Source organism: Urocitellus parryii, chromosome 4 (assembly GCF_045843805.1).
Source record: "Urocitellus parryii isolate mUroPar1 chromosome 4, mUroPar1.hap1, whole genome shotgun sequence".
NCBI lineage: Eukaryota > Metazoa > Chordata > Mammalia > Rodentia > Sciuridae > Urocitellus > Urocitellus parryii.
Window position 1 is genome coordinate 66774522 of NC_135534.1, and position 24846 is coordinate 66799367.

Genomic DNA, 24846 nt, shown 5'->3' on the forward strand with positions numbered 1-24846 from the left:
CTTTCCGTCGACTTCCCCGCAGCCGGGCACGCGCACGGAAGCGCGCCTTTGCCGGGGTGCGGCAAGGCGGAGGCGGGGCCTGGCGTAGGCTACCGTAGTGCGCCTGCGCACAGCCTAACCCTCGGGGAGCGAGTTGCGCATGCGGGACATCCTCTCGGGACTCTGTAGCTGGCGGGCGCTAGGTTCCTCCGGTAGGTTTCGCGTGTGCGGGTTTCTGCAGATCTGGGGCGAGCTTGCACGTTACATCACCATTGCATCTCTCCTTGCTTGTTCAAGTTGCCACCACTTTAGACGTGTGTGGCAGAAGTCGTAGAGCCGCGGAATTGGGACGATCTTGGTTACCAATTTGTAAACTCCAGGCAGAGCTGCGTGTACGATTTGGACGCAGACGTGGATTGCAGGGGATTTGATTTTTCTTGACTTTGCAGCTCCTCTTTGGCCTCGTTAGCTTCTCAGATCAGACGTTAAGGGGCGAAAAATCAGAAAAGCAATTACTCTTTCCTGACGGGGTTTTCAGGGGAGAAAGAATAGCGACGTGATTATGCCTATAGCCCTATAGAGATTGGTCCCTCTGTCTTCCCCTTATAATTGTGGCCTGTTAACTTTCCTGTGTATACTGCCAAAATGAGTGACCGCTATTTAGAACAAAGGATTAGTATAAAATTTTGCGTGAAATTGAACAAGTCTGCAAGTGAGACCCACCATCTTTTAAAAGAAGCCTATGGGGATGAAGTCATGTCAAGGGCCCGAGTTTTTGACTGGCACAAACGATTTAAAGAAGGGCGGGAAGATGTTCGAGACGATGCACGAAGTGGTCGGCCTGTCACCCACAGGACCGATGAAAATATCCAGAAGGTCAAGGACTTGGTTTGTTCAAACAGGCAGTTAACCGTGAGGATGATGGCTGAAGAGTTAAATTTAGATAAAGAAACCGTTAGACTCATTCTGAAAGAAAACTTGAACATGAGGAAGGTTTCTGCCAAAGTCATATCAGGTATTTTGAAAGATGAGCCTAAACATGGAAAACTTGATTTGCGATCACATCTGTCAAAGGACACTAGGAAAAACAGCTCATGTGTGAAGAAGAAGTTAACAAGTTCTGAAACATGGAGTCATCTGCAGGGGGAAGCTGGTGGGGAAATGCCTCTGTCTGTGTCGGGTCCCAGAATCCATTACCCTGACAACCAACTTCTGCAGCCATCATCTTCTGCCAGCTTTCCCATCAGAGTGGCCCAGGATTGGTTCACACCCTGGTTAAAAGAATCTGAGGGTAGCTGAACCTGAGCTAGGAAGTTGCATTACTGTTGGGCAGCTTCATTTGCTGCTCCTGTTTTCGGTCTTCTCTACCGCTCCTCCTTGCTGGCATGGCCTTCCTATTTTATGCTGGACTGTGGCCATCTCCCTTGTTTTTCACCACTTTGAAGTGCTTTGGTTGTTGACTTCTGTTGCTTGCTTCTTTATATTTCTCTTGCTTAACAAGTTTGGATCTCTTCATTGCCCATACGTCAATTTGTTGTGGCTGTCCTGTTCTTTTGTTCTCAACGTTCTGCCTCAGGGGATCATCCATATCTTTGTGCACAGGGAGAAATGTCTTCTGGGAGGACCCCAAAAGGCCTACTGTTTCATTTATTTTGCAGTCAGAGCCTAAGGTATGGTACAGAAGGCAGTGGCCTGTGGACCTGTTGAACAATCTGGGTCAAAGGCCCAAATGACTGGGTAGGAACCCCTCAGAACTGGGGGGGGGGGGGTTGGCCACCAATACTGATCTTCTTTTGGACCTCCCTTTCACAGAACAACTGGATCTGTTTCATTCTAGTCTTGGGTTTTGGCCCCCCATTTATTTGGGTTTCCCCTCACTGGAAGAGGAAGATCTGATCCTAGGAAATATAAACTAGGGGACGCAGGCCAAGACTGACATGTGAGGAGAAAGACCAGATGATTCTCCAGATCCTAAATTAAGGGAGTCCGCAGTCTATTTGGTGTGTTTTGAGCACCTGCTGTTTTTAGAACACTTCTGGGCAGTGACAATGTAAAGTTCTTAAATGAGATCACCAGGTGCAGTTGGGCTTCACAAAGGAGCTCGTTCTTGAACTGGATTCATGAGGAAGGGTGAGACAAAGGGCTGTGAGATTAGGGAACACTTCCCAGGCCAGTGAAACAGCATGAGGCTGGCAACCTGAAAGTGGCCGCAGAAAGTGATGATACTTGGCTAAAATAACAAAGATTAAAGGGGAAGGTGGTGGTATTGCAGAAGATGAATAATGGGAGATAATTTGCTTTCTCTCCCCTGTCCTCAATTCTATGCCTGCTGGTAGTTTATAAATTACTTCCCCGAGTCTGTGTGTAGGTTTATGATAATGCATTTCTTTGGTTATCTGATTTTCCCATTGAACCTCAAAAAGTAGTCTCTCTGTGTCCAAATTGTCTTCTGTGTTCCTGCTGCTCTGCTAGGACTTATGGATCGGAACTTTTCCCCAGGGGCTTCCAACTATTACCACATAAACTAGCAACGTCTCAGAATGTCTGATAGGGAACAGGAGAAGCCAGGGGGTAATAGCATTTCGCAGCATTGGTTGGTGTCTATGTGTTACCCAAGGATTTTGACACAACAGCTCCTCTTTAACAAGTAAGGAACTAATCTAAAGTGGGGAATAATAGAGGTTCCACACTTATTCATTCCACACAGGTAACTTTTAGTTCTGTTCTTTCATTGTCTACCACTTTCAAAAAGTTAGAAACTCCTCTCGAATACCTGTCAGTTTGGAGAAACTTTGAAAGCTAGACCTTGTGCTACAAAGAAAAGATAATAAGAAAACTCTTAAACCTAGCAGATTTCTATGTACTTACAATTTCTAGACATTTTGTTTTAGGACCATTAAGTCTTCTTACCTCTGACAAAGTCCTCGGTTCCCCAAAGCACACTGGACTTCAGGAGCAAATCCCCACCACTCATTGTTGCAGTTTTATTGCTGAATTTATTTATCTTGCTCAGGTCCTGTTGTAATAATTGCACAATCACATGTTCCTGGGCTCAGGCTAGAATCCCACAACACCTGAAGACATTAACTCCAACCTATAATAACACAGAGGTCCTGCAAGAACTTATTTCTGGGTTTTATTGCATTCCCTGTAAGCAGGGCTGGGGTAATGATGCCACTCCCTGGTGATGATGCCGGACCAAGACCCATGCAGGAGTGTAGGATACCAGAAGCGAAGTTGGCCCAGATAGGGTTTGAACACAGAACACCTGGAAGTAAGGTAATTGGGAGTGTGAATTCAAATTTTTCCAAGTGTCTGTCATGAAATGGACAGCTTATATCCTTAGATGATGTCCTAAATAGTCATTAGTTGAACTACTGCTTGAACCCATTGTCCCTTTGCAAGGCTTCCCATAAAATATTCAGTGATGATGTCATGCTTCAGATTTTTGAGAAGTAAAATTTCTGTCTTGAAACTCATCCAGAGCAATCTAGTCTCACATAGTACTCAAATCGCTAAACCCAAGACTTCCACATGATTGCCCTGGAGTATCCACGGGAGTTCTTAGAACTCCTTATGTACCCACTTGCCAAATGTACTCCATCGCTGACCCACATTTACCCTGGCCTGCACTTGTGGGCCAGGTCTCTTGAGCTCCTGATCTTGTAATCTCAAATCCAGGCCTGCATCACACTCAAGGCTCTTGTCTTTGGCTCATGCATATACCCCTCTCAATTTATTCTTCACCAGTTTGTTTTCTGGTTCTGGACCACACCTCCAAGAGCACCTTTTGGCCACTTTGGTGTGTTGATCCTTGAATTGCTCTTTTGTTATGGTCTTTCACTTAATTTACTCTTATTTCTCTGAATTTTGGGTCCCTCTTTGAGCTCTCTGCTTTAGCCACTGTGCCATTGGAGCAGAAATTGTCTGCTCTACCCCTACCCACCTCTCAAGAAGTGGGTAGGGCAACGAGGGGAATATATGTTCTGGATTTTTTTTTTTTATAAGGGGCATCGGTGCCCAGGAGGATGGGAGGAGGTCCTTGCCTCTCTTAGCCACTGTTGGTTGTACTCCCCAGATGCAACTAGTTTCTCAAGGAAGCAATCTCCTTATCTCTGGCCCTGAGAATCATGAGTATTCAGAGCTATAACATCCAAATCCCATTCTCCCAGCCACTGTATTCTGCCTGGCAGGAGACGTTTCACCTAATTGCAGATCAAGCATGGCTCTCTGTGGGACATTAGGAGAAGAGTTGGCAATCTGCAAACCTTGACCATAATTCTCAAGCTTAACACAATCAGTGAATCTTTTTGGCATTTAGGTAGATCTTCCCCTACCCACCCATATTCTCACTCCCATTTTGATTCAGAGTCCACATGGAATGTTCTGTGCCACAGCTAAAGTCCAAGAGGAATAGATTGTTCCTGGGGCAGATCATCCCATCATTAATTTTATGTAATTCTCTCACTATCCGCCCTGCTCCATTTACCCCATTAAAAATTATTTTAAAAAGAGAAAAAAATTTCACCAATCTCTGAGAAAAACACAAGTACGGTTCTATAGTCTTCTAAATTCTGCCCCTGGCTCTGAGTCCTTTTTGAAATGTTATCTTTTGGGGAGAATGTATACCTGGGACCTACTTTCCAGAGCCTTCCTTTCAGATCCATTTCTTTGTCAAAGTCCACACTTGATATGGGAGATGCCCAGATAAGTCTGGATTCTAAATGACTTAAGAACACCTACTAAAGGAGTGGATCACTATTGGGGAACTGTCTGTCACTCAGTTGCATACACGATTCACTTTGCCTGCTCTTTGCAGACATCATCACCAGCAAGCCTTGCTAGGCTCCCTGGGATTACGTCTCACCAGGATCTGTTAGAGATCCTCCCTTTGCTCCTGAACTATGTTATTCTGCATTCTTCAACTACTGCTGCAGGAATCAGCCCTCCTAGATTTTTACCAGGCTTTTACATCCTATCGGAGGCAATCCTTCTATATTTATGTTCTCTCTAGTCTCTGCCTTATCAGATCTTTACAAATACTGTGCAAGTTGTATCACCCAGTATAAATATCCAGAGACAATCTAGTGGGGAGCTTCAGTACCTCCAAGGACCCACTTGGGTCTACTGAAGAGTCAGCAGACTTCTATAAAGAAAGCATCCTAGGCTTTGTGGGCTCTATCATCTCTGTTGCAGTTACTCAACATGTTAGTACTAAAGCAGACAAAGCTAATATGAAAACAAAGGATCATGGCTATGTTCCATATGAAACTTTATAAAGGGATACTAGAATTTGAATTTCACATAGTTTTTACAAAATATAATCTTGATTTTTTTCCCCCCAACCATCTAAACATGTAAAAAAGAAATTGTTGGGCTGGGGTTGTGGCTCAGTGGCAGAGTGCTTGCCTAGCATTTGTGAGGCACTGGGTTCGATTCTCAGACCATGTATCAATAAATTTAAAAAAAAAAAAAGGTCCATTGACAACTAGAAAAATATTTAATAAAAAAATTGTTTAGCTTATAGACCATGGAAAGACAGGTGGTGTACCAGACTTGGCCCATGGGCCATAGTTTGCCTACCCCTGATCTAGTGTGTGTGTGTGTGTGTGTGTGTGTGTGTGTGTGTGTGTGTGTGTGTATGACAGGTGATAGCTTGTTTTCCATCAATAACATCGTTAAGGCCAAGTGGATCTGTCAGTGTCTGACGATTTACTATACAGAAATTGTGGAATCTTGAGACCAAGAGAATGACCTAGGACTGAATGATTGGCTATTTCACCTTGACCATATTCCAGTTCACAAAATGAATTTTGTGCTTTTTGATTAAAAATGATTTTTTGCAAACTACCACCTGTGTTATTCCCATGTAATATCTCAAAACATATTTTGGCAATATTAGAAATGGTGCCAAGTTGCAATTGGCAATAATGGAATGAACTAAAGGTAATTCTGAAAATACTTTGACCATGGCATTTGAATATGTTATCACCTATTAAAGTGTGTACTATGGAGGTGGCAAAACACAAATTTTTTTGCAAGTTTATAAAAATAGATACTATATATGGGTGTGTATATGTATGTATATTTACGTGTATATATATATTTGTGTGTATATATGTATGTATATGTGTGTGTGTGTGTGTGTGTGTGTGTGTGTGTGTATATATATATATATATATATATATATATATATATTTTAACCATGTAACTGGTGCCAGAGTATGTACTTTTAGATGAGTATACTTGTTTTTCCTCTAAAGAGATCTTTATTGTATCACCTCACTTAAGCTGATTTTCCAAAGTTGCAATAGAATCTCAAGGTTGAACAGAACTTTATAAAGAGTGATCAGCCAATCATTTTTCCCTTGAACTAGGAGTAAATCAACCCTCCACAGGCTGAAAGGCTATCTGAAAGAAGATTCTGTATTAATTCACTCAATGAATGTTGAGTAGCTGAGGTACCAGGCACTGTCCTGTGTGCTGAGGTACAGCAATAAACAAAAGAGACACAGGCCTTACATTGGACAGTCTGAAATCTAATCATATGACTCTTTACTCTTCACTGTTCCATGTGCTCATACTAACTTCTTGTTAACTGCAAACCTGGAAATAGGTATGACTTTTGCCCCAAGACTTTGTGCCGTGGTCATGATGCTTCTCCAACTGCATTAATAATGGGAGGACTGTATGCTCCACTTAAATTTTATTATCCTTTACATGGATCTATATTGGTAGAAAAACATGCTGGCAATGTTGGAAGTGTAAATTGGCAACAGCTTTCTGAAAAGCAATTTGGCAGTATCTATTAGGAGGAACTTTAAAAATTTTTATATCCTCTGATCCTCTAATTCCACTTCTGGGAATCTGTCCTAAAGAAATAGTCTAAAATGTGAGCAAAATTTATGCTTACTTATCTAAAAGTCCAACAGGAGAAAATCGGTTAAATAAATTATAGCATGACTATACAATAGACCTAGTATGCAGTCAACATAATAAATGTTTATTAAGAGGATTCAGCAGCACAGCAAAAGTGTTTATAATGTTTAGTGAAAAGAGTGATACAAACTGTACATAGGAACCCCAAAATGTTTTTTCCCCCAATGGCTAGAAAGGATCTGCCAATTCTGGGTGGTTGAATTTTATGGGTGTTTTAAATTTTTTCTGTTTTTTTTATACTTCTAAAGAATATTTCTCCAAATAATGTTACTTTTATTATCAATAAAAAATAGCATCAAAAGTTGGCGATAGAGAGTAAGGCTACATCCGCAGTGTGATCCATGAACAAATTAATTGGCTGGGTCAACATGGAGGCTGTATGATATTGTGTTGGTTTGCAACAGAAGGGAAAAGGACCTGCCCTGGAGGAGAAGGGGAAGTGACCAAAATGCCTGCAAAAAACCAAAGTTTTTATTAGGAGATACCATGAGTGGAATTTCCTGTTATGTGGCCCTAGGTAGGTGAAAGAACACTTATGAATCAAGTATATTCTGACAAATGAAAAAGGATATGAAATTCTCTCCTGGGTAAAATTAACCTCTTTTGGATTTTACTCTCACATTCTCTCATACAAAATGAATTCTTAACATGGATTTTATTATAGCTTATTCTCTGAAGAATTCTGAGCCTTCCATATAATTTCTTTAGTATAGGAATAGCTTTCAGTGTGCCAAGTCTACCTCCTCCCATACAGGGACACTCAAGCAACAAGGATATATATATATATATATATACTGGAATATTTATGTTCAGCATTGAGAATGCTACATGCAAATCATTAATCATCTTTAATGTAACTTACAAAACTCTTAAGGTTTGCAAATGTTATTTTGAATGGTGTCCAAAATTATTGTACTTTTTATTTATGTCTGAAGAATAATAATTACATTGTAGGATTTTAAAGTGAGATATTATATTGCTAATGCCTACCCATAGATGAAATTGTTCTGGTGGGAAAACATGTACTTACTTGTTGTTTTAAAAAATGATTATCATTAAAATGTTAAATATATCTCCTTGGTGAAGTTTCAAGCCTTCAAATATGTATACAAGGTAAATACATGTTTTATAGACATAGTTTATAAATTTGTCAAGCTAGATGAATTCTTCAAAATCTTAAAGTGTAAGTCCCTCGTTTATATAAAGGACAAGAGTGAGACTTGGGGCTTAGTTTTGGTTCCTTAGCTAGCTGGGTGATTGGGTAGTTCATTTGCAACTTCCAAGTATCTCAGCTTACTCATCCATGACAGTAAAATAATACCATTTATCTCATGAAGTTGTTCATTTTTTCATTCAACAAGTATTTATTGAGTGTTTATATGTATCTGACACCGTTCCAGACATAGAATACTGCAATAAATAAGACAAAATATATTTCTCCACATGAGCATGCATTTAAGAGAGGGAGACAGACAAGCAATAAGATAAATGAGTCAAATATAGTATATTAACCAAATGCAGTAGCAAAGGCTTGTAATCCTAGCCACTCAGAAGTTAAGGCAGGAGGATCAGAAGTTTGAGGCCAGGCTCAGCAACTTAGTGAGACCCTATCAAAATAAAATGTAAAAAGGGCTGGAGATGTAGGTCAGTGGTAGAGCACCCCAAGTTGTCCTCCGTACTGCAAATGAAACAATAAACTATACACATTATACATATATTTGTTAGTGATTATTAAGTGTGAAGCTTATATTAAATAATATATATCAATAAAGTATATGAGGTACACGACACAAGACCTAGCATGTAATAAGTGCTCTGTAGATAGTATCTTTTGCTTCTTTTTCTTCCTCCCAGCACCTGAATTATTCTACGTGATTGTAGCAATCTGCAAAAGGCCTGAGCAATTATTGCCTTCTGTCTCCTGATAGTTAATAAGCCTAAATCTGCTTTTACCTAAAAAGACAAATTCTTAAGTTATTTTTGTACTCCCTGTATGGCAGAATAATCAAGGTGGTGCCTAAATACTGTTAGAAATGGCCTTTTCTGGAACTAGTTGGCAGGAGTCTTTGAGTAGGGCTGAATGGCAGGTGTTAGTCCACAAAGACAAATGCACACTATAATTGCTTTTTAAGCAAAACAAACCAGAAGACATATTAATGACTGTTTCTCTTAAAGAGAAGCGTGTGCCCTGTGTCCTATGCCAGACTTTGGAAAACTGAGGAAAACTTGCAGTGTTACGAGACTGGCTACGACATTATTTGTAGGAGACTGGGGCCAGGAAAAGGAAGCTTTAACATCTGTGGTTTGTTGGTATTTTTGCTCACTGTAGAAAAATTGAAAAGTTCAGAAATGTATGAACAATCAGCCAGAAGTTTATCTCTGGTATTCAAGTCTTTCTCAGTGTCTTAGTTTCCTCTTTCAGAAATATCCAGCAAACAGAATTTACTGAATTTCTTCATTAGGCCTGGGCCTGTATTAGGTACAGAGGATACAGCCCCTGCCTGAGACAGTACCCACCTTTGTGAGCTAGGGGAAGAAGGGACAGAGGGGCTCCAACCACAGATCTTTCCCAGAGGACTGTCTAAGGAACAAGCTTTTGTAAATAATTTGGAACAAAAAAATTGGAATCATTATACTTACCATACTTGTGGAAATGAGAAATCTGTGGTATGAACAGGTGAAATGAATAGCACACTGATAACTGGTTTCTGGTTGTGCCACCCCTAACTCTTCTAGAAGGGACCTGAACTCTATCCACAAGGATTTGGCTTAGCATATCATCTCTCAGAAGAAAATGGACACTAGGCTGTGGGTCAGTACCCCTGTTATCTTGCTTGAAGAAGCTAATAAGTGAAAAATCAGAATTATAACCCCGATTGGATGAGGAAATTGGCTCAGGGAAGTTGAGTGACTTTTCTTGAATCACACATCTAGTTGGTGGCAGAGCCAGCATAATAATGAAGGACCTTAAGCCTTTCTCAATCCAGTGAGTTTTTTCTGTTATACCGTTGGTAATAATTTCCTTTATAAATCACGTTAAATCTTGCATTAAAATCATGTTCAACCTTGCATTTAACAAATGATTTACTAACAGTTGATTTATACACAATTTTTAAAGAGTATATTTATGGCAACATGGTAGAGGGTTTTTCTAAATTTTCTTGGGGTGTTTAGGTCCCCTGGTCCTTCTTCCAGAGGTGTGTATTCTTAAGTAAATGTTGGAATTCTGTCATTCTTTTTTTTTCCAGATGTTCTTCCCAAGTGATGTGTTATGTTTTGGGTTTTTAATATTTCTCACATACGTTCTTAAAGTCTGGGACCATAAATCTTAATAAAACTCTCGACTATCTCCTCTGTGCTATCTCAGATTTCCAAGTGTATTTGTATTTATGATACGATGTCTGAAGTCATGATGCTATCACATAATTAAGGTTTACATCCCTATACCCTGATCTTGTATTTCTACATGTTCTAAAAATTCTTTACACTTCACTTGTAATGCCAGTATAGTGTGCCATGACATTTCCATAGTAACATGTTTCAAACAGGAAAACAAAGAGAACCCAAGAAAAGAGAAGGTTTCAGTGAAAAGGAGAGGAGGAGAGAGGGAAGAGAAGAAGAAAAAGAAAGAAAATAATTAAAACTATTACAAGTAGTAGAATACATAAGATGAAGTGAGGTAGTAGGGAAAGGGGTTATATATTCTATTCTAGTGTGGTGTGTCCCAAGAGCACAACATTGTTTGTACTCAACTTGTTATGTGGGTGCCACCCACCAAGTGACCCAGTCAGAATTACATTTTCTTTCACCCTTACATCTGGGTGGGTCTGTGTCACTCTTCTATCATTTCTTACTATCACCTACCTTTCGCCATACTGTCCTGAAATCCACCCCCTATGTTTCACTTGTGCTATTTGATTTGGAGTTTGTTAAAAACCAGAGACTTGGACACGAGTGTTTTGAGCTGGCTCAGCCCCATTCTCTCCTCGGAATGCCTTCCTGCTGCCCTCCACCTGGCAGACTCCCTCTCAACACTCAAGTCTCAGCCTTACCATACATCTTCCCTGTCACCCCATTGGTAAAGCAGTCATCCCCAGTACACAATGCATATTCTTATGTTAAAAAACTGTAATGTTTGTCTGTGTGAAATGGCACATGCCTGTAATTCCAGTGGCTGGGGAGGCTGAGGCTGGAAGATCATAGTTCAAAGCCAGCCTCAGCAACTTAGTGAGGTGCTAAGCAACTCAACAAGACCTTGTCTCTAAATAAAATACAAAAAGAGGCTAGGGATGTGGCTCAGTGCTTGAGTGCCCCTGAGCTCAATCCCTAGTACCAAAAACCAAAACTGTAACACTTAACTGAACTTAATTGTTTGCATGATGGGTTTTCTCTCCATCACATCTGATTCTTCTCTGTATTTCTGGCATCCAGGATTAATCTTGCCTGGAACTGCTGAATAAATGTTTGATGGATGAATGAAAGAAGGGACTTTTATAGTAATTGCTTTTTGTTGTGGTAAAATTCCCATAACAAAATTCACCATTTTAACCATGTTAAAGTGTGTTTCATTGGCATCTAGAATATTTACAGTGTGGCTCAGCCATCACTACTATGTAATTCCAGAGCATTTTCATCAGGAAAACTCATACCCATTAGATGGTAACTCCCCTTCCCTTTTACCCCCAGCCTCTGACAGTCATCAATCAACTTTCTTTCTAAATGGTTTTGCTATTCTGGAAATTTCATATAAATTGAATTATACAACATGTGACCTTTAGCAGCTGGCTTCTTTTACTTGGTATCATGTTTTTGTGGTTCATCCATTTTGCAGTACATATTAATGCTTTATTCTCCGTTGACTTTCACCCATTGACTATTGTGAATAGTGCTGCTATGAACATATATGTACACATTTTTGTTTGCATACCTGTTTTCAGTTCCCTTGGATATACCTAGGAGTAATGGAATTAGAAGGATTATAGGGTAATCCTATGTTTATCTTATTGAGGAACTCACAGATCATTTTTCATAGCCACTGTACCATCTTACATTCCCAACAGCAATGTAGGACATGAGGGTTCCAATTTCTCCATATTCTTTCAACACTTGTGATATCTCATTGTGATTTTGATTTGCATTTCCCTAATGATGGCATTGAACATCTATTCCAGTGCTTGTTTGACAAGTGTATATCTGATTTGGGAAAATGTCTATTCAAGTCCTTTGTCCTTTATTTATTTTATTTTTTTGTCTTTTGTTGTTGAGTTGTATGAGTTCTGTGTTCTCGAGACCTTTAACAGATATATTATTTGCAAATGTTTTCTTTTACTCTGTGGATTTCCTTGCTTAGTAGATAGTATTCTTTGAGGCCCCCCAAATTTAATTTTAATGAAGTCTAAGAGTTATTTAGTTTTGGTCTTTGAACTATTTTGAATTTGTTTTTTGTATATCATGTGAGATAAGTGTCCATATTCATTTGTTTCTGCTTGTAGAGAGCCAGTTGTCCAAGCACCACTTGTTGATAAACACTATGCTTTCCCCATTCTCACCTTTGTTTTTGATCAAATTATAAATTGACAGGCCTTTTTTTTCTTTTCTGTACCACAAAAATTGTTCCACTGTCCCCTGGCTTGCATTGTTTCTAATGAAAAGTCTGTAAAATGCTTATCTTTCTCTGTACACACTGTCTCCTTCCCCTCTAAGGATTTATGCAGCTTGATTATGATATGTCCTGGTATAGTTTTCTTGTTTTTTGTGATTGGGTTTCATTGAGCTTCTTGGATTTGTAGGCCTAAAGTTTTCATCAGATTAGGAAAATTTGTGGCCATTATTTCCATAATTTTGTTCTGTCACCCTCCTCTCAGGAACTCCAGTTACCCCCTTGGACCACTTGAAGTTGTCCCAGAGCTAACTGATGCTCTTATTTTGTTTGTCTCCTCTTTGTACTTTTTTGGTATAGTTTCTCTTGCTATGTCTCCAAGTTTACTGATTTTTCATTCTGAAATGTCTACTCTATTTTTATTCCATCTTGTATATTTTTCATCTCAAATATTGTAGATTCCATCTCTAAGGAAGTTTGATTTGGATTTTTAGTATATTTTAAATTTTGGAATAATTTCAAATTTACAGAAAATTTGCAAAGGTAATATAACTGGAGATATATAACTCAGTGTTAGAGCACATGGAGGCCCTCCTGAGCTTAATCGTCAGCACACACACACAATCACAAAGTGATTTCTCTTCCAGTTCCAGTTCTCTCTGTTTTATCTTATAGTACTGTGGCGCAATTATCAAAAGTAAGATACTACTGGGTGTGGTGGTGCATGCCTCAGCAGCTCAGGAAGCTGAGGCAGGAGGATCTCAAGTTCGAGGCCAGCCTCAGCAATTTAGCAAGGCCCTAAGCAACTTAGACCCTGTCTCAAAAAAAGAAAAAAAAGTGCTGGGGATGTGGTTCAGTGATAAAGTGCCCCTGGGTTCAATCCTAGGTATATTATATATATATATATATATATATTAGGGGGTGGGGTTGTGGCTCAGTGGTAGAGTGCTTACCTAGCATATATGAAGCACTGGGTTCGATCCTCAATACCACATAAAAATAAAATAAAGGTATTGTGCCCACCTACAACTAAAAAATATATTTCAAAAAAGTACATTACTATTTTTTGACTGTGTTACACAAAACAAACTCCACACATTATTCACATTTCAAAAGTTTTTCCACTAAAGTCCTTTTTCTGTTCCAAAATCAATTGAGAATATACCACCTTCCATTGAATTGTCATGTCTCTTTATTTTCCTCTGATCTGACAGTTTCTCAGGCTTTGTTTTTCATGATCTGGAATGTTTTGAGGCATACTGATCATATATTTTATAGAATATCCCTGAATTTGGGTTTGTCTGATACTATGGTATGATTAGACTGAGGTTATGGATTTGGGGAAAGAATAACAGAAGAGAAGTAACCTTTTTCCTCCTCCCTTTCTTTCTTTTTTTTTTTTTGGATATATATTTTTTACTTGTTCTTTTTAGATACATGACAGTAGAGTATATTTTGACACATTATACATAATACATGGAGTATAACTTATTCCAATTAGGATCTGTTATGGTTTGGATGTGAGGTGTTCCTCAAAAGCTCACAAGTGAGACAATGCAAACAGATTCAAAAGAAAAATGGTTGGATTTTGAGAGTCTTAACTCAATCAGTGAATTAATCCTTGATGGAATTAACTGAGTGGTAACTGAAGGCAGATGGGGTGTGGCTGGAGAAAAAGGTTTTTTGAGGGGCATGACTGTGGGGTATGTATTTTGTATCTAGAGAGTGGAGTCTCTCTCTCTTTCTCTGCTTCCTGATGTAAGCTGCTTACCTCTGCCACACTATCCCACCATGATGTTCAGCCTTATCTCAAGCCCCAAGGAATGGAGCCAGCCTTCTGTGGACTAAGACCTCTGAAACCATGAGCCCTCAAATAAACTTTTCCTCCTTACAATTATTCTGGTCAGAACCTTGGTCACAGCCGTGAAAAAGCCTACTGAAACAGGTCCCATTCTTGTGGTTGTACATGGTGTGGAGTTTCACTGGTTTCCTCCTTTCTCTTTTAGTGCTGGGCATTGAACTCACTGCCTTGTGCTGAAATACCCTTCTTATTATCATAATAGAAAGTATAATAGCCACAAAACATTGATGATATTAACTTTAGTTACTGGATGATAAAAACTTTTTTTTTTTTTTGGTATAAGGGATTTAACCTAGGGGCACTTTACCACTGAACCACATCCCTAGCCCTTTTAATGTTTTGTTTTTGAGACAGGGTCTCACTAAGTTGCTTAGGTCCAAGTTACTGAGGATGGCTTATGAACTCAAAAACTTCCTGCCTCAGCCTCTGAGTCACTGGGATTATAGACCTGTGCCACTCTGCACCCAGTTTGCTAATAAAAACTTTAAGGAAATTTTTGCCACTTTTTTTTCTTTCTGTAAAGCTATTCTTTTCCCCTTCTCATCTCTGGAAGCAAATCACCACATTCAGCCCACACTCAGGGGAAGGGAAAGGATTAAGTTTCATGTCCTGGAAGGCAAGAGGTGATATCTAAATATATTATTTGAAAATTTTTAGACACCAAGATATGGACACTGTGTGTATCTGTTGCTACTAGGATTTGGGTCTTTTTGATATGTTCTGTGTCTCTACTAACAAGTCCAGTCTTTAGATTATTGTAGATTATTGATTACATGTAATACTTTTAACTATTTTAATGTCTGTGGGGAGCCACTCTGAATGAGTTGCGCCTTCCATCCTGAAGCGTTTTTTTTTTTTTTTTTTTTTTTTTAACATTTTGTAGTGACCTGGACATTGTCCCAGTCCAGGAAGTTGATGGCATGTCTTAAGATGTAAGTGTGTCGCCCCATGGATTGAATTACACTCACCTATTCCCTTGTAATACTACCCCTTTGCAGAGTTTGGGATAGAATGTTCCATGGAAACTCCCTTTTTGTGTCCCCTTCTCTTGCTCTGCCTTTGGGTGTGGCCTTCCTAGATGTCAGTCAACCTGCTGACACCAGACATCACAAAGCTATACTCAACTCCCTGAAACCTGACCCTGGGCTTCTCCTCAATAAAAGTGTTCAGCACATGCTTTCTTTTCTCCTTCTGCAGACCCCCAGGGTCAGAGGAGCTATCACAGGATCCCGAAGAAAAAGGTATCTCTGTCTCTGTGTGATTATTTCATGCAGCCCAGTTCACTTGGAGTGACCCTGAGTGTTTTACTTGTGAGGAACGTGACAATGTCCTGATTTATCAGTTCTACCTATTTCCCTCAGTTTCAGTTGATTGATTTTTCTCCTCATAACAGGGCCCTTTTGCTTTTTGGAAATAGTTTTTGGCTACTACTCTTGAGCTTTGTTGGATGGAACCAGAGTAACCTGTTGTGGCAAAACCCACTTGATTTCTTGTGAACTCTTATCTTGTCATGCTGAGTGTTAGAATCAGGAATTGAATCATTGTTATCTCTGAGAAGGGCCCTTCTAGTTCTTTCCCTGGCCTTTGGTAGTTTACTCCTATACATGCTGAAGACTTGTGGGGGATCCTCAGCAGATAGACATAGCTTTCTTTCTGTGCAATTCTCTTCTCTATGGTGTTCTTCCCTATAAACTCTAGCCACATTGATTTCCCCAGATTCAACTCACATAAACTATCAGGCAGGCTCATTCTGGGTTTACCCCCAACATCATGGCTTCTAGAAACCCTCCCCAGGAAATCAACAGGTAGAATCTTAAAGCTGACCTTATTTCTACCTTGTTCTCAGGGATGACCATGATATTCAATGTCTTAAAAATCATTATTAGGGCTGGGGATGTGGCTCAAGTGGTGGCCCGCTTACCTAGCATGCATGAGGCACTGGGTTCGATTCTCAGCACCATGTAAAAGTAAAATAAAGATATTTAAAAAAATCATTATTATTAGGGCTGGGGATGTGGCTCAATGGTAAAAAGCCACTTTCCTAGCATGTGTGAGGCCTTGATTTCAATCCCCAGAACTGCTAAAAAAAAAAAATCATTATTATTTTTTACTACTACTAATAAAAAATAATAATTTTTTACTAATATTTGAGATAGGGGCTCACTGTGTTGTCTAGGCTTGTTTCAAAACTCATGAGATCAAGTGATCCTCCTTTCTTGGTCTCCTGAATAGCTGGGACTACAGGCATATACCACTGTTGCTGGCTCAAACCATTATATTTTATGTTCTGTCCAGATTTCAAGCTGTTTCATGCAGGAAGATAAATCTAGTTCCTACTTCTAAATCTTGGCTAAAAGTGAAAGCTAAGCATAGGGAATTATTAGAGCCAGAGGCCACTATTGGAACACAGGTGTGCATATTGGAGGATCCAAAGAGGTAACGTCAATAGTGCTTAAGGATGACTGCCTGGATTCAAATTATGGTTCTGTTCTTCATGAGTTATATATCCTGAGTCAATTATGTAATCTTTCTGGACCTCAATTTTCTTATCTTAAAATGGGAATAATAATAGTCCTATTTCATTGGCAGGAGATGAATGTTAAATACATACAAAGTATTTGGAATAGTGCGTGGAGCATTCAATAGATATTAAGTATTATTATTATTTTTTATAACTTGTTGAATAAAGTCACCGAATTTTGGCTGCGAGTTTCCCAGTGATCCTAGCAAAGTAGAAATATTAGTTAAGAATTTAGTGCCTGTTAACTATACCAAAACTTTTTATTCATGAGAAACACAGATTTTGCAATTTTTTCTCCCAAGATTCCTATTAAGTAGATACTGTATGATATCTGAATAATGTACCAGTATGGAGATCCATTCCCCAGGATTTTTTTCTGTACCATCCTTTCAAATAAGCCCATAACTTCCTACCAGAGCTCAATCTAGTAAAAGTGATTTCACCATAACTGATAAATCGCAGTACATTTCCCCTGGCTGAATCCAGAGGTAAGGTTTATAATGGCACTGTACAGGGAGCCTCCACACGCCTTGGCAAAGGGAAGAAGGACTGTCAGGATCTAGGAACTTAAGTTTGGAAAGTCTTAGAAGCTTGATAGTCATAGTGTTCAAATTTTCAATACTAATATTTTGTCAGCTTACCCTAGCAGTTATAGAGGGAAGTATGTTAAAAATCTCTCATCAGGGGCTGGGGATGTGGCTCAAGTGGTAGCGCGCTCACCTGGCACTGGGTTCGATACTCAGCACCACATAAAAATAAAATAAAGATATTGTGTGCACCTAAAACTAAAGAAAAAAATTAATATTTTTAAAAAATATCTCATCATATGGACTTACCTATTTTTTCTTTTTGTAATTCTGTTAGTTTTTGCTTTATATATTTGGAGGCAATGTTGCCAGTGGGTACATAGAGGTTCTAGGACATATCTTCTTTTTTTTATTACACATTTTTTATTGATATAATTTCTTTAATGGTCATTTAGCAAGGGTCCATGAATAGTAAATGTGACCTTTGAAAAATGAATGTACTTCACTTTTATTATTATCTGAGTATATGATATTAGAATGATCTTTTTTCCCCCTCTGCACTTTTTTTGGTATTTCTGTTCATATATATATATATATATATATATATATATATATATATATATAATGACAGTGGAATGCATTACACTTCTTATTACACACATAGAGCACAATTTTTCATTTCTGGTTGTATACATAGTATATTCACACCAATTTGTGTCTTCATACCTGTCTTCATACCACATTCTACTAGGACATATCTTCTTGATGAATTTTCTTTTACCATTTATCATTAACAATGTTAGGGTAATAAAGTTGATTAATATTGCATTATTTTGCTTAGTATATTTTCCCCATTCTTTTAATATGTGTCATTGTTTTTTAATGTATTCTAGTAATCAATGTACCACTGATATTTAAAAAAAATCCAATCTGAGAATACTTGCTTTTTCTTAAGCAAGTTTATATATTTCTTATTATTATGATATATTGGGGGATATTCCACCTCATTTTGTTTTGTCTAATTGCCATGTGTTTTCTCTTATTCTGCCTTCTATTGATATGGTTATTTTATTTAATCCCTTTTATTCTCATTAGTGTTTTGAAAGTTATTCTAGTTCTATTTTTTCTATGGGTGTTCCAACATGATTAATGTAGATACTTGACTTAGCACTATGAAGTTAATCAGTATCTCTAGTTCATTGTAAAGATTTCAGGAGCTTTAGAATTATTTATTTATTTATTTTAAATAGTTTTTTAGTTGTTGATGGACCTTTATTTTATTTATTTATATGCAGTGGTTGAGAATTGAGCCCAGTGCCTCATACATGCTAGGCAAGTGCTCAACACTGAACTATAACCCCAGTCCCTAGAATTATTTATTTCTGATCTCTACCCTCTTCTAACATCTAAGCAATTTGAGTTTCAGTATTTTAGTTCTAACTTACTTTAACCATTTACCCACTTACCCCACAATTAGATGTTTTAACAACCAATGTTTGTTTATATTTGCAAATCTGTGTATCAGTTTCTTTGCTTACTTTTTATAGAAATACAGCTAATGTACAGTAAAACTCACCCTCTTAAAATGTAAGTCTATAGTTTTGAATATATTTAAAAATTTATGTAACTAGCCAGGCATAGTAATATAAGATCACAAGTTCAAGGGCAACCTCAGGAACTTAGTAAGACTCTCTCTCAAAAAAGAAATAATGAGGGCTGAAGGTATAGCTCAGTGGTAGAGAGCCCCTGGGTTTAATCACAAATACCACAATAAAAGAAAATTTTGTGTATCTTTCAACACTAATTTTAGAACATTGTGGTCATTCTCCAAAATAACAAACAAACCCATACCCATTTACCATTACTAATCACTCCCAATTTCTCCTACTCCAGCAGTCCCTGGAAACCACGGATCTACTTTTGTTTCGTGCATTTGCTTATCCCGGAAATTTCATATAAATGAAAATCTAGTTTATCTCATTTCTAGCTACTTTACTTGGCAGGAAATGAAGCTCCATCTTCTATGCTTTAGTATTCAGTGGAGACCCAGTTCACCACTCAGAAAGATTGTCTGAATTGCCAAAGCCATAAGACTTCAAGTGGGTAAACAGGTTTTGTGTTCAGTCTGTTTGTCCATAAAATCTCAAGCAAGACTTCCAGGTATCTTAAGGGTAGATTGGTACCTTTGGTTTCTCTCCATCATTAGTCTTTATGGACAATTTTACTGGCATTTTGCTGAGCAGATACTCTGAAAGAGGTTTCTCCTGTTTACTAGGTAAGGCTGTTTTGGGAGCAGAAGAGGGTGGAGTAGAAAGCAAACAGGGGAAGCCATGTTCTCATGAACCTGAGAACCTCTAGAAAGATGTAGAGGCCAACAGGTATTTCCCCCACTATCCAGAAACATCTCCAAGCTCCTTTGAGGAGGATAATTTTCTTAAACTTAGCAACATTTATACCAAGCTTAGAGTTGCCTTCTCCCAAGACTTCAACCTAAAAGGGTATATTTATTTGAATAGTGCTTCCATTGCTTTAAGAATTTCTATACCTTTTATTTGAAAATTGGCTGCAAACCAGACAACACTTTATTTTAAGAGATGGGCATGCTCTTGCAATGGGGGAATTATAAATTGGTTTTGTTTCACAGAGCAATTTGGCAGTGAGCATCATGAACCTTAAAAGAGTTTAAGCCAGTTGGCCTAGAAAAAACATTTCTAGGAATACTTCTTAGGAAAAGAGATGCCAACAAAGACATGTACATGTATACATATGCAGTTTATTCATTGCAGCATTTTTTTGTAAAAGAGTAAAAAGAAAATGCCCCACAATTGGGAAATTGTTAGGTTAATTATTGTATACACACTGAATAAAATAATGCAGCCATTTAAAGTGATATTTTTGAAGAATCATCCATGTTGTTTGAAGATGTTCACAATAGGTAATAAAATCACACTATAAAAACATATACATTGTATAGTCTCATTTTTACTTCTTATATGCTAAAAAAGGCTTAAGATACACCCAAAATGTTAATAGTGGTTTTATCTGGGTGATGAAATTATAGAGGATTTAAAATTTCATTATACTTTTATACAATTTTATTATTGTGACTATAAATATTACTTTAATAACTAGAAAATTATGTATAATGAACATTGACATTGCTTTTAAATAAAGAAATATATTTTACTTGGAGAGAAGACATCTACATCCAAGGAATTGAAGATTTAATGGAGGAAATCAGACAGGTACACAAATAAAGAGTGTTGCAAGGCAATAACGGCAACAACAGAGTTTTTACCAAGTATAGAGGGAACGCTCTACCTGATAGAGTTGAAGTTTGGTAAAAAGAGAAAACATTTGTGCAGGGTCTTGAAGGATGAATAGGAGTTCTCTAAGGCTATGTAAATTGTTAAGCACTATGTAAGTGGAAGTTAGTCTTTGGCCTTTATTATTACTGCCAAGACTTACCTCACATAAAGCTCTCTTTCTTGTCTCTTTCCCATGGTCCCTGAAGCACAGGATTGCTGGGACAGGAAGCAGCAGCAGTTAAACAGTCACACGTCAGTGCTCCAGCAAGTGAACTGAGGTGCATCCAACTAAGGCCCAGATTCAGGACCAAAGGACATAAAATTATCTGGGAGCAGAGCCAGGAAGGTGCTGGTGGGTAAACAGTTCCCCTCTGTTTGCCACCCTGTGGAAAGACTGGCTTTGCTTGGGGCCTCCACCCTGACTATGGGGCCATCTCTACCTGGGGGATGGTAAAAACTGAGAACGAGTATCACACATCAGTCTGTGATTTACATTGGCAGGAAATGATGTGTCAGATGTCTTACAGCCTCCAGACAGGGTGGAGTGGAAAGAAGGGGTGTGAGTGAGGGGACCAGGAAGGGTGGTAAGAGATGATCTGTTCTGGAGAAATTCTTGGAAGCTCGAGATTAGAAAGGGTTTCAAAGTTTTCTGATCTGTTCCTCCTGGTCCTCCCATCAACAATCCCATCACATTGTTATACTTCTCTGCTTTCAGGGTGCAGCTCAGTGGTCACATCTTCTGTTACCACCTACCTCAATTCCTCTTGCCTTATTAATATCATGAAAAAAACCCAGTGCTTGTAGTGTGCCAGGCCCCATGCTTATGTTAGGTTTTTTGACTGCAGCATGTACTCCTGTGCCTCCAGTTGTTTATTTTGTCATGTAACAGACATGTATGGAACACCTACAGGCAATGCTCCAGATGTTTTAACAGAGTGGAGGAAGAGACAGCCAGGATCTCAGGTTCTCATGAACCTGTCTGTCACTCTAGTGGGAGAGACAGATAATAAACAAATTAAAAATATGAAAATATCAGGTTATACATGGCACAAAGCAGCCAAAGTTTTTACCACCTCTCAATACCACCATGCTAGGGACCAAGCTAACAGTCAGATGAACCTTTGGGAGACAAACCACATCTAGACCATAGCAGAAGAAAACAATAGCAGTATGCCTGGAACACCCTTCCTCCTTTATCTGCAAATGAAAATCTTATCATGCATCTGAACTCAATTCAAGTATTGCCTCTTCAGGCAAATCTATCTTGATTTCCCAGGTAGAAGTGACCATTGCCTCCCCATTAATCCTGAGTGACTTGTGTGTGCACAGTGTAATGCTCCGCCATTGTTACCATTCCAAATCATTGCTACTCTTTAGGACAGCACTGAGCTCCTATGTAAATTTCCAATGCATAGCACAGAGCCTGGCACAGGATCTGTGATCAGTAACCATTTGTTTCTGGAATATATGAAATGTCTCATAGCACTCTATCAGAACCTCCCTGATGGTGCTTATTCAGACATGGCAACATTTATTGATCACTGCCAGGCCTTGTGCTTTTACTGGCCTCACAACTGCCATGTGCAGTGTTATTCTATTCTGTAGTTAAAACACAGACCATCAAAGAGACTACCTGAGGCAGCTTAGTAATATAAATCAGAGTTGAGATTCAAGCCCAAGTCCTCTTGATGCCAAATTCCAATGCTTCATCTCTTATGTGGTACCACTGGCAATGCATTAGTTCATCCATGGATCTGTCTTCTCTTAAAGAACCACTTCCCAAAGGAAGGCTCTGTACTTGTCTCCATTCTATATTCCTTCTGGCACCAGAACAGTACATATTCAGTACATATGTCTTAAACCTACAAGAGGTAGAAAAGAAAGAATGAACGTGTGAATGAATGCTTCAGATATCAGTTCATGGGAGGGTGTTGAGCTGGAGGAAGAGGAACTTCTCAAGGGGCTGATATCTCCAGGTCTTCTCTAGGAGGACCTGGAGAAAGCTGAGGACACTGTCTCAGGTCTAGCTCATTTCTTAGAAATCACACCTTTTGCTCAACTGCACATCTTTGCAGGCAGGCGGGCAGGCAGGGCAGAGGGGAACATGCATGGTTTCCAATGAGTTGGGAAAATGAGGTTAGGTTTCGATTCAGATAGTTATTTGTATTTTCTGGGTCTGCACGGTCGATAAATTTCCAACGAGCAGTGATTCTGTTCCTCATCTTTCACTGCTTTATGGGACATCAGGGAATGAAAGCATAACATCCTGCTTTCCCATAAGTTCTCTGGCCGCTATCCTGGCATCAATTAAAGACATGTCTATGCAATTAATCAAAACCAATTTGGAAGCACTCTGGCGCTGTTCCTCTGATGTGCTGCCTGCTCTACATACAGTAGTTCCTCAGCTGCAGTGATGGAGCCAGGCACATAGGGGCTTTTGATGAACTGGCTGTGCTGGCCCCAAGTGTTAACTATGTCATCTGACATGACTAATGAGGCTCTGGACTTGATCCGCGTGAGTGGAGCAGCCCTGCTGTCTGGAGGAGGTTCAGTTTCCACAGCCAGCCTGGGAAGAGGGTTCAGCATTTAGGGTCCACACTCCATCATGTCAGCTGGAGTCCTGGAGGCCTCTAGTGTTGGAACTGGGAGTTGTCCACTGGGAGGGTGATGGAAATTGTGGGCAGAATCTGTGCTGGGCGCTGGCGTAAATGTGACCCAATTTAAACTTCAGCCTCATTTATAGACATGAAAACCAAGACCCAGCAAAAGTGTGGGGCTTGCCAAAGACCTGAGTTTGAGAGAGAGAGAGAAAGGAAAAGGGAAATTAAACCACTAGTGGAGCAGGTAAATGGATAATAACTGGGGCTGGATTGCAAATATATGCTATCAAGGTTAAACCACGGGGTTCCTTCCTTCCCTTTGCAAACCTTTATCAGGGAGAATGGTTGCCTACGCCATTGTCATCTCAACAATGCCAGGAGAATGGGACGTGGATCAGAGATATGAATTTGAATCCCAGCCCTACCTTGAGTTGATATAATCTTGGGCAAATCATTTCATTTTTCTGAGCTTTAGTTTCCTCAGCTGTAAAACTAGAACAAGCAAATATTGCCCACCCAGCCTACTTCCTATCCTATAGTGTCTTGTGAGACTTGACAGAGTTAATGGGTATGACAGAATAAGAGTCTTTGTATATGTTAGTTTTTAATCATATTATCACCCCCTCTAAAGAGCACTGGCTGAAATCTCTAGAATATGGATCTACAGATAACTCTCTTCCTCTTCCTGCCTCTTTCAGAATGCACAGGAAAGAAATGGATATAAAACCAATTGGTCATCTGCCTATAATCCCAATAGCTTTCCCAGAGAGTCCATCACATATAAAGAGGAAGAACTCAGCCATTGTAATTTAATGTCATTCCACATGTTGACTGAGCATCTACCATATGCCAGACTTGGCCATGCTGTGTGGGGAATCAGAATTGAATAAAACATGTTCCTTGGCCACCTTGAGAAGCTCACTAGTTAGTAGGAGAAACAGACATAGACATAAATAACTATAATGTACTGCAAAAAAAAAAAAATTACAATTGCCATAGGAAAAATACAAGTCAAGCGCTTTGTGAGCCAGAGGAGGGAATGATTCATTCCCCAAAAGGACATTGGGAAAAGGTTCATCAAGGAAATGGTACTAAAGCATGAACAGGGTTTAGCTTTCTCAAGAAGCAGGAGAAAAGGCACTGCAGACTGAGAGAACAATGTGGGCAAATGTGTGGCATCTGGAAAGGAATGGTGACCTAAAGGACAGAATGAAATCAAGTGAGGTATGAATATGAATATGAACAAAAGAAACCCAGGCATGGGCATTGCTGTTGCATTTTGCTTTTCTGGCTGATGTCACCTTGGCCGCTGTCTCTCAATTAGAATCTCAAGCAGGCCCTTCCTCCAGTGCAGTTAACTAAAGCCCCCGCCAGGAAAGCTAATGACATATGAAAAATGACAGGGAACCAATAGATGAAAACACTCCTAGGCTAGATGGTGCTGGATCCCAGCTGTACCTCCCCAGCCAGGCAAGAGATTCATGTCAATGTGGCAATGACACCAACACTGCA

At 39.2% G+C, this 24846-nt stretch overlaps 1 protein-coding gene across 2 annotated transcripts; it reads left to right on the forward strand.

Annotated features, from left to right (window-relative positions):
- The first annotated feature begins 166 nt into the window (after positions 1-166).
- On the forward strand, positions 167-23148 carry Gvqw3 (GVQW motif containing 3). Of its 2 annotated transcripts, XM_026387328.2 has the most exons (2): positions 167-1096; positions 22892-23148. In XM_026387328.2, exons 1-2 carry the CDS (start codon positions 625-627, stop codon positions 23146-23148), a joined length of 729 nt encoding a protein of 242 aa, XP_026243113.1. In that variant the 5' UTR covers positions 167-624. The 2 variants fall into 2 exon arrangements, with proteins under 2 accessions (XP_026243113.1, XP_026243111.1); XM_026387326.2 differs by lacking the exon at positions 22892-23148 and having other exon boundaries at positions 167-1406.
- Positions 23149-24846: the final 1698 nt, after the last annotated feature.

Bases quoted from the DNA above. Each gene is read 5' to 3' on its own strand.
- Gvqw3 (XM_026387328.2), top strand. From the start codon at position 625: ATGAGTGACCGCTATTTAGAACAAAGGATTAGTATAAAATTTTGCGTG. The intron at 1,097-22,891 runs GTTCTGAAACAT...CGATTCAGATAG, and splicing joins TGTGAAGAAGAAGTTAACAA to TTATTTGTATTTTCTGGGTC.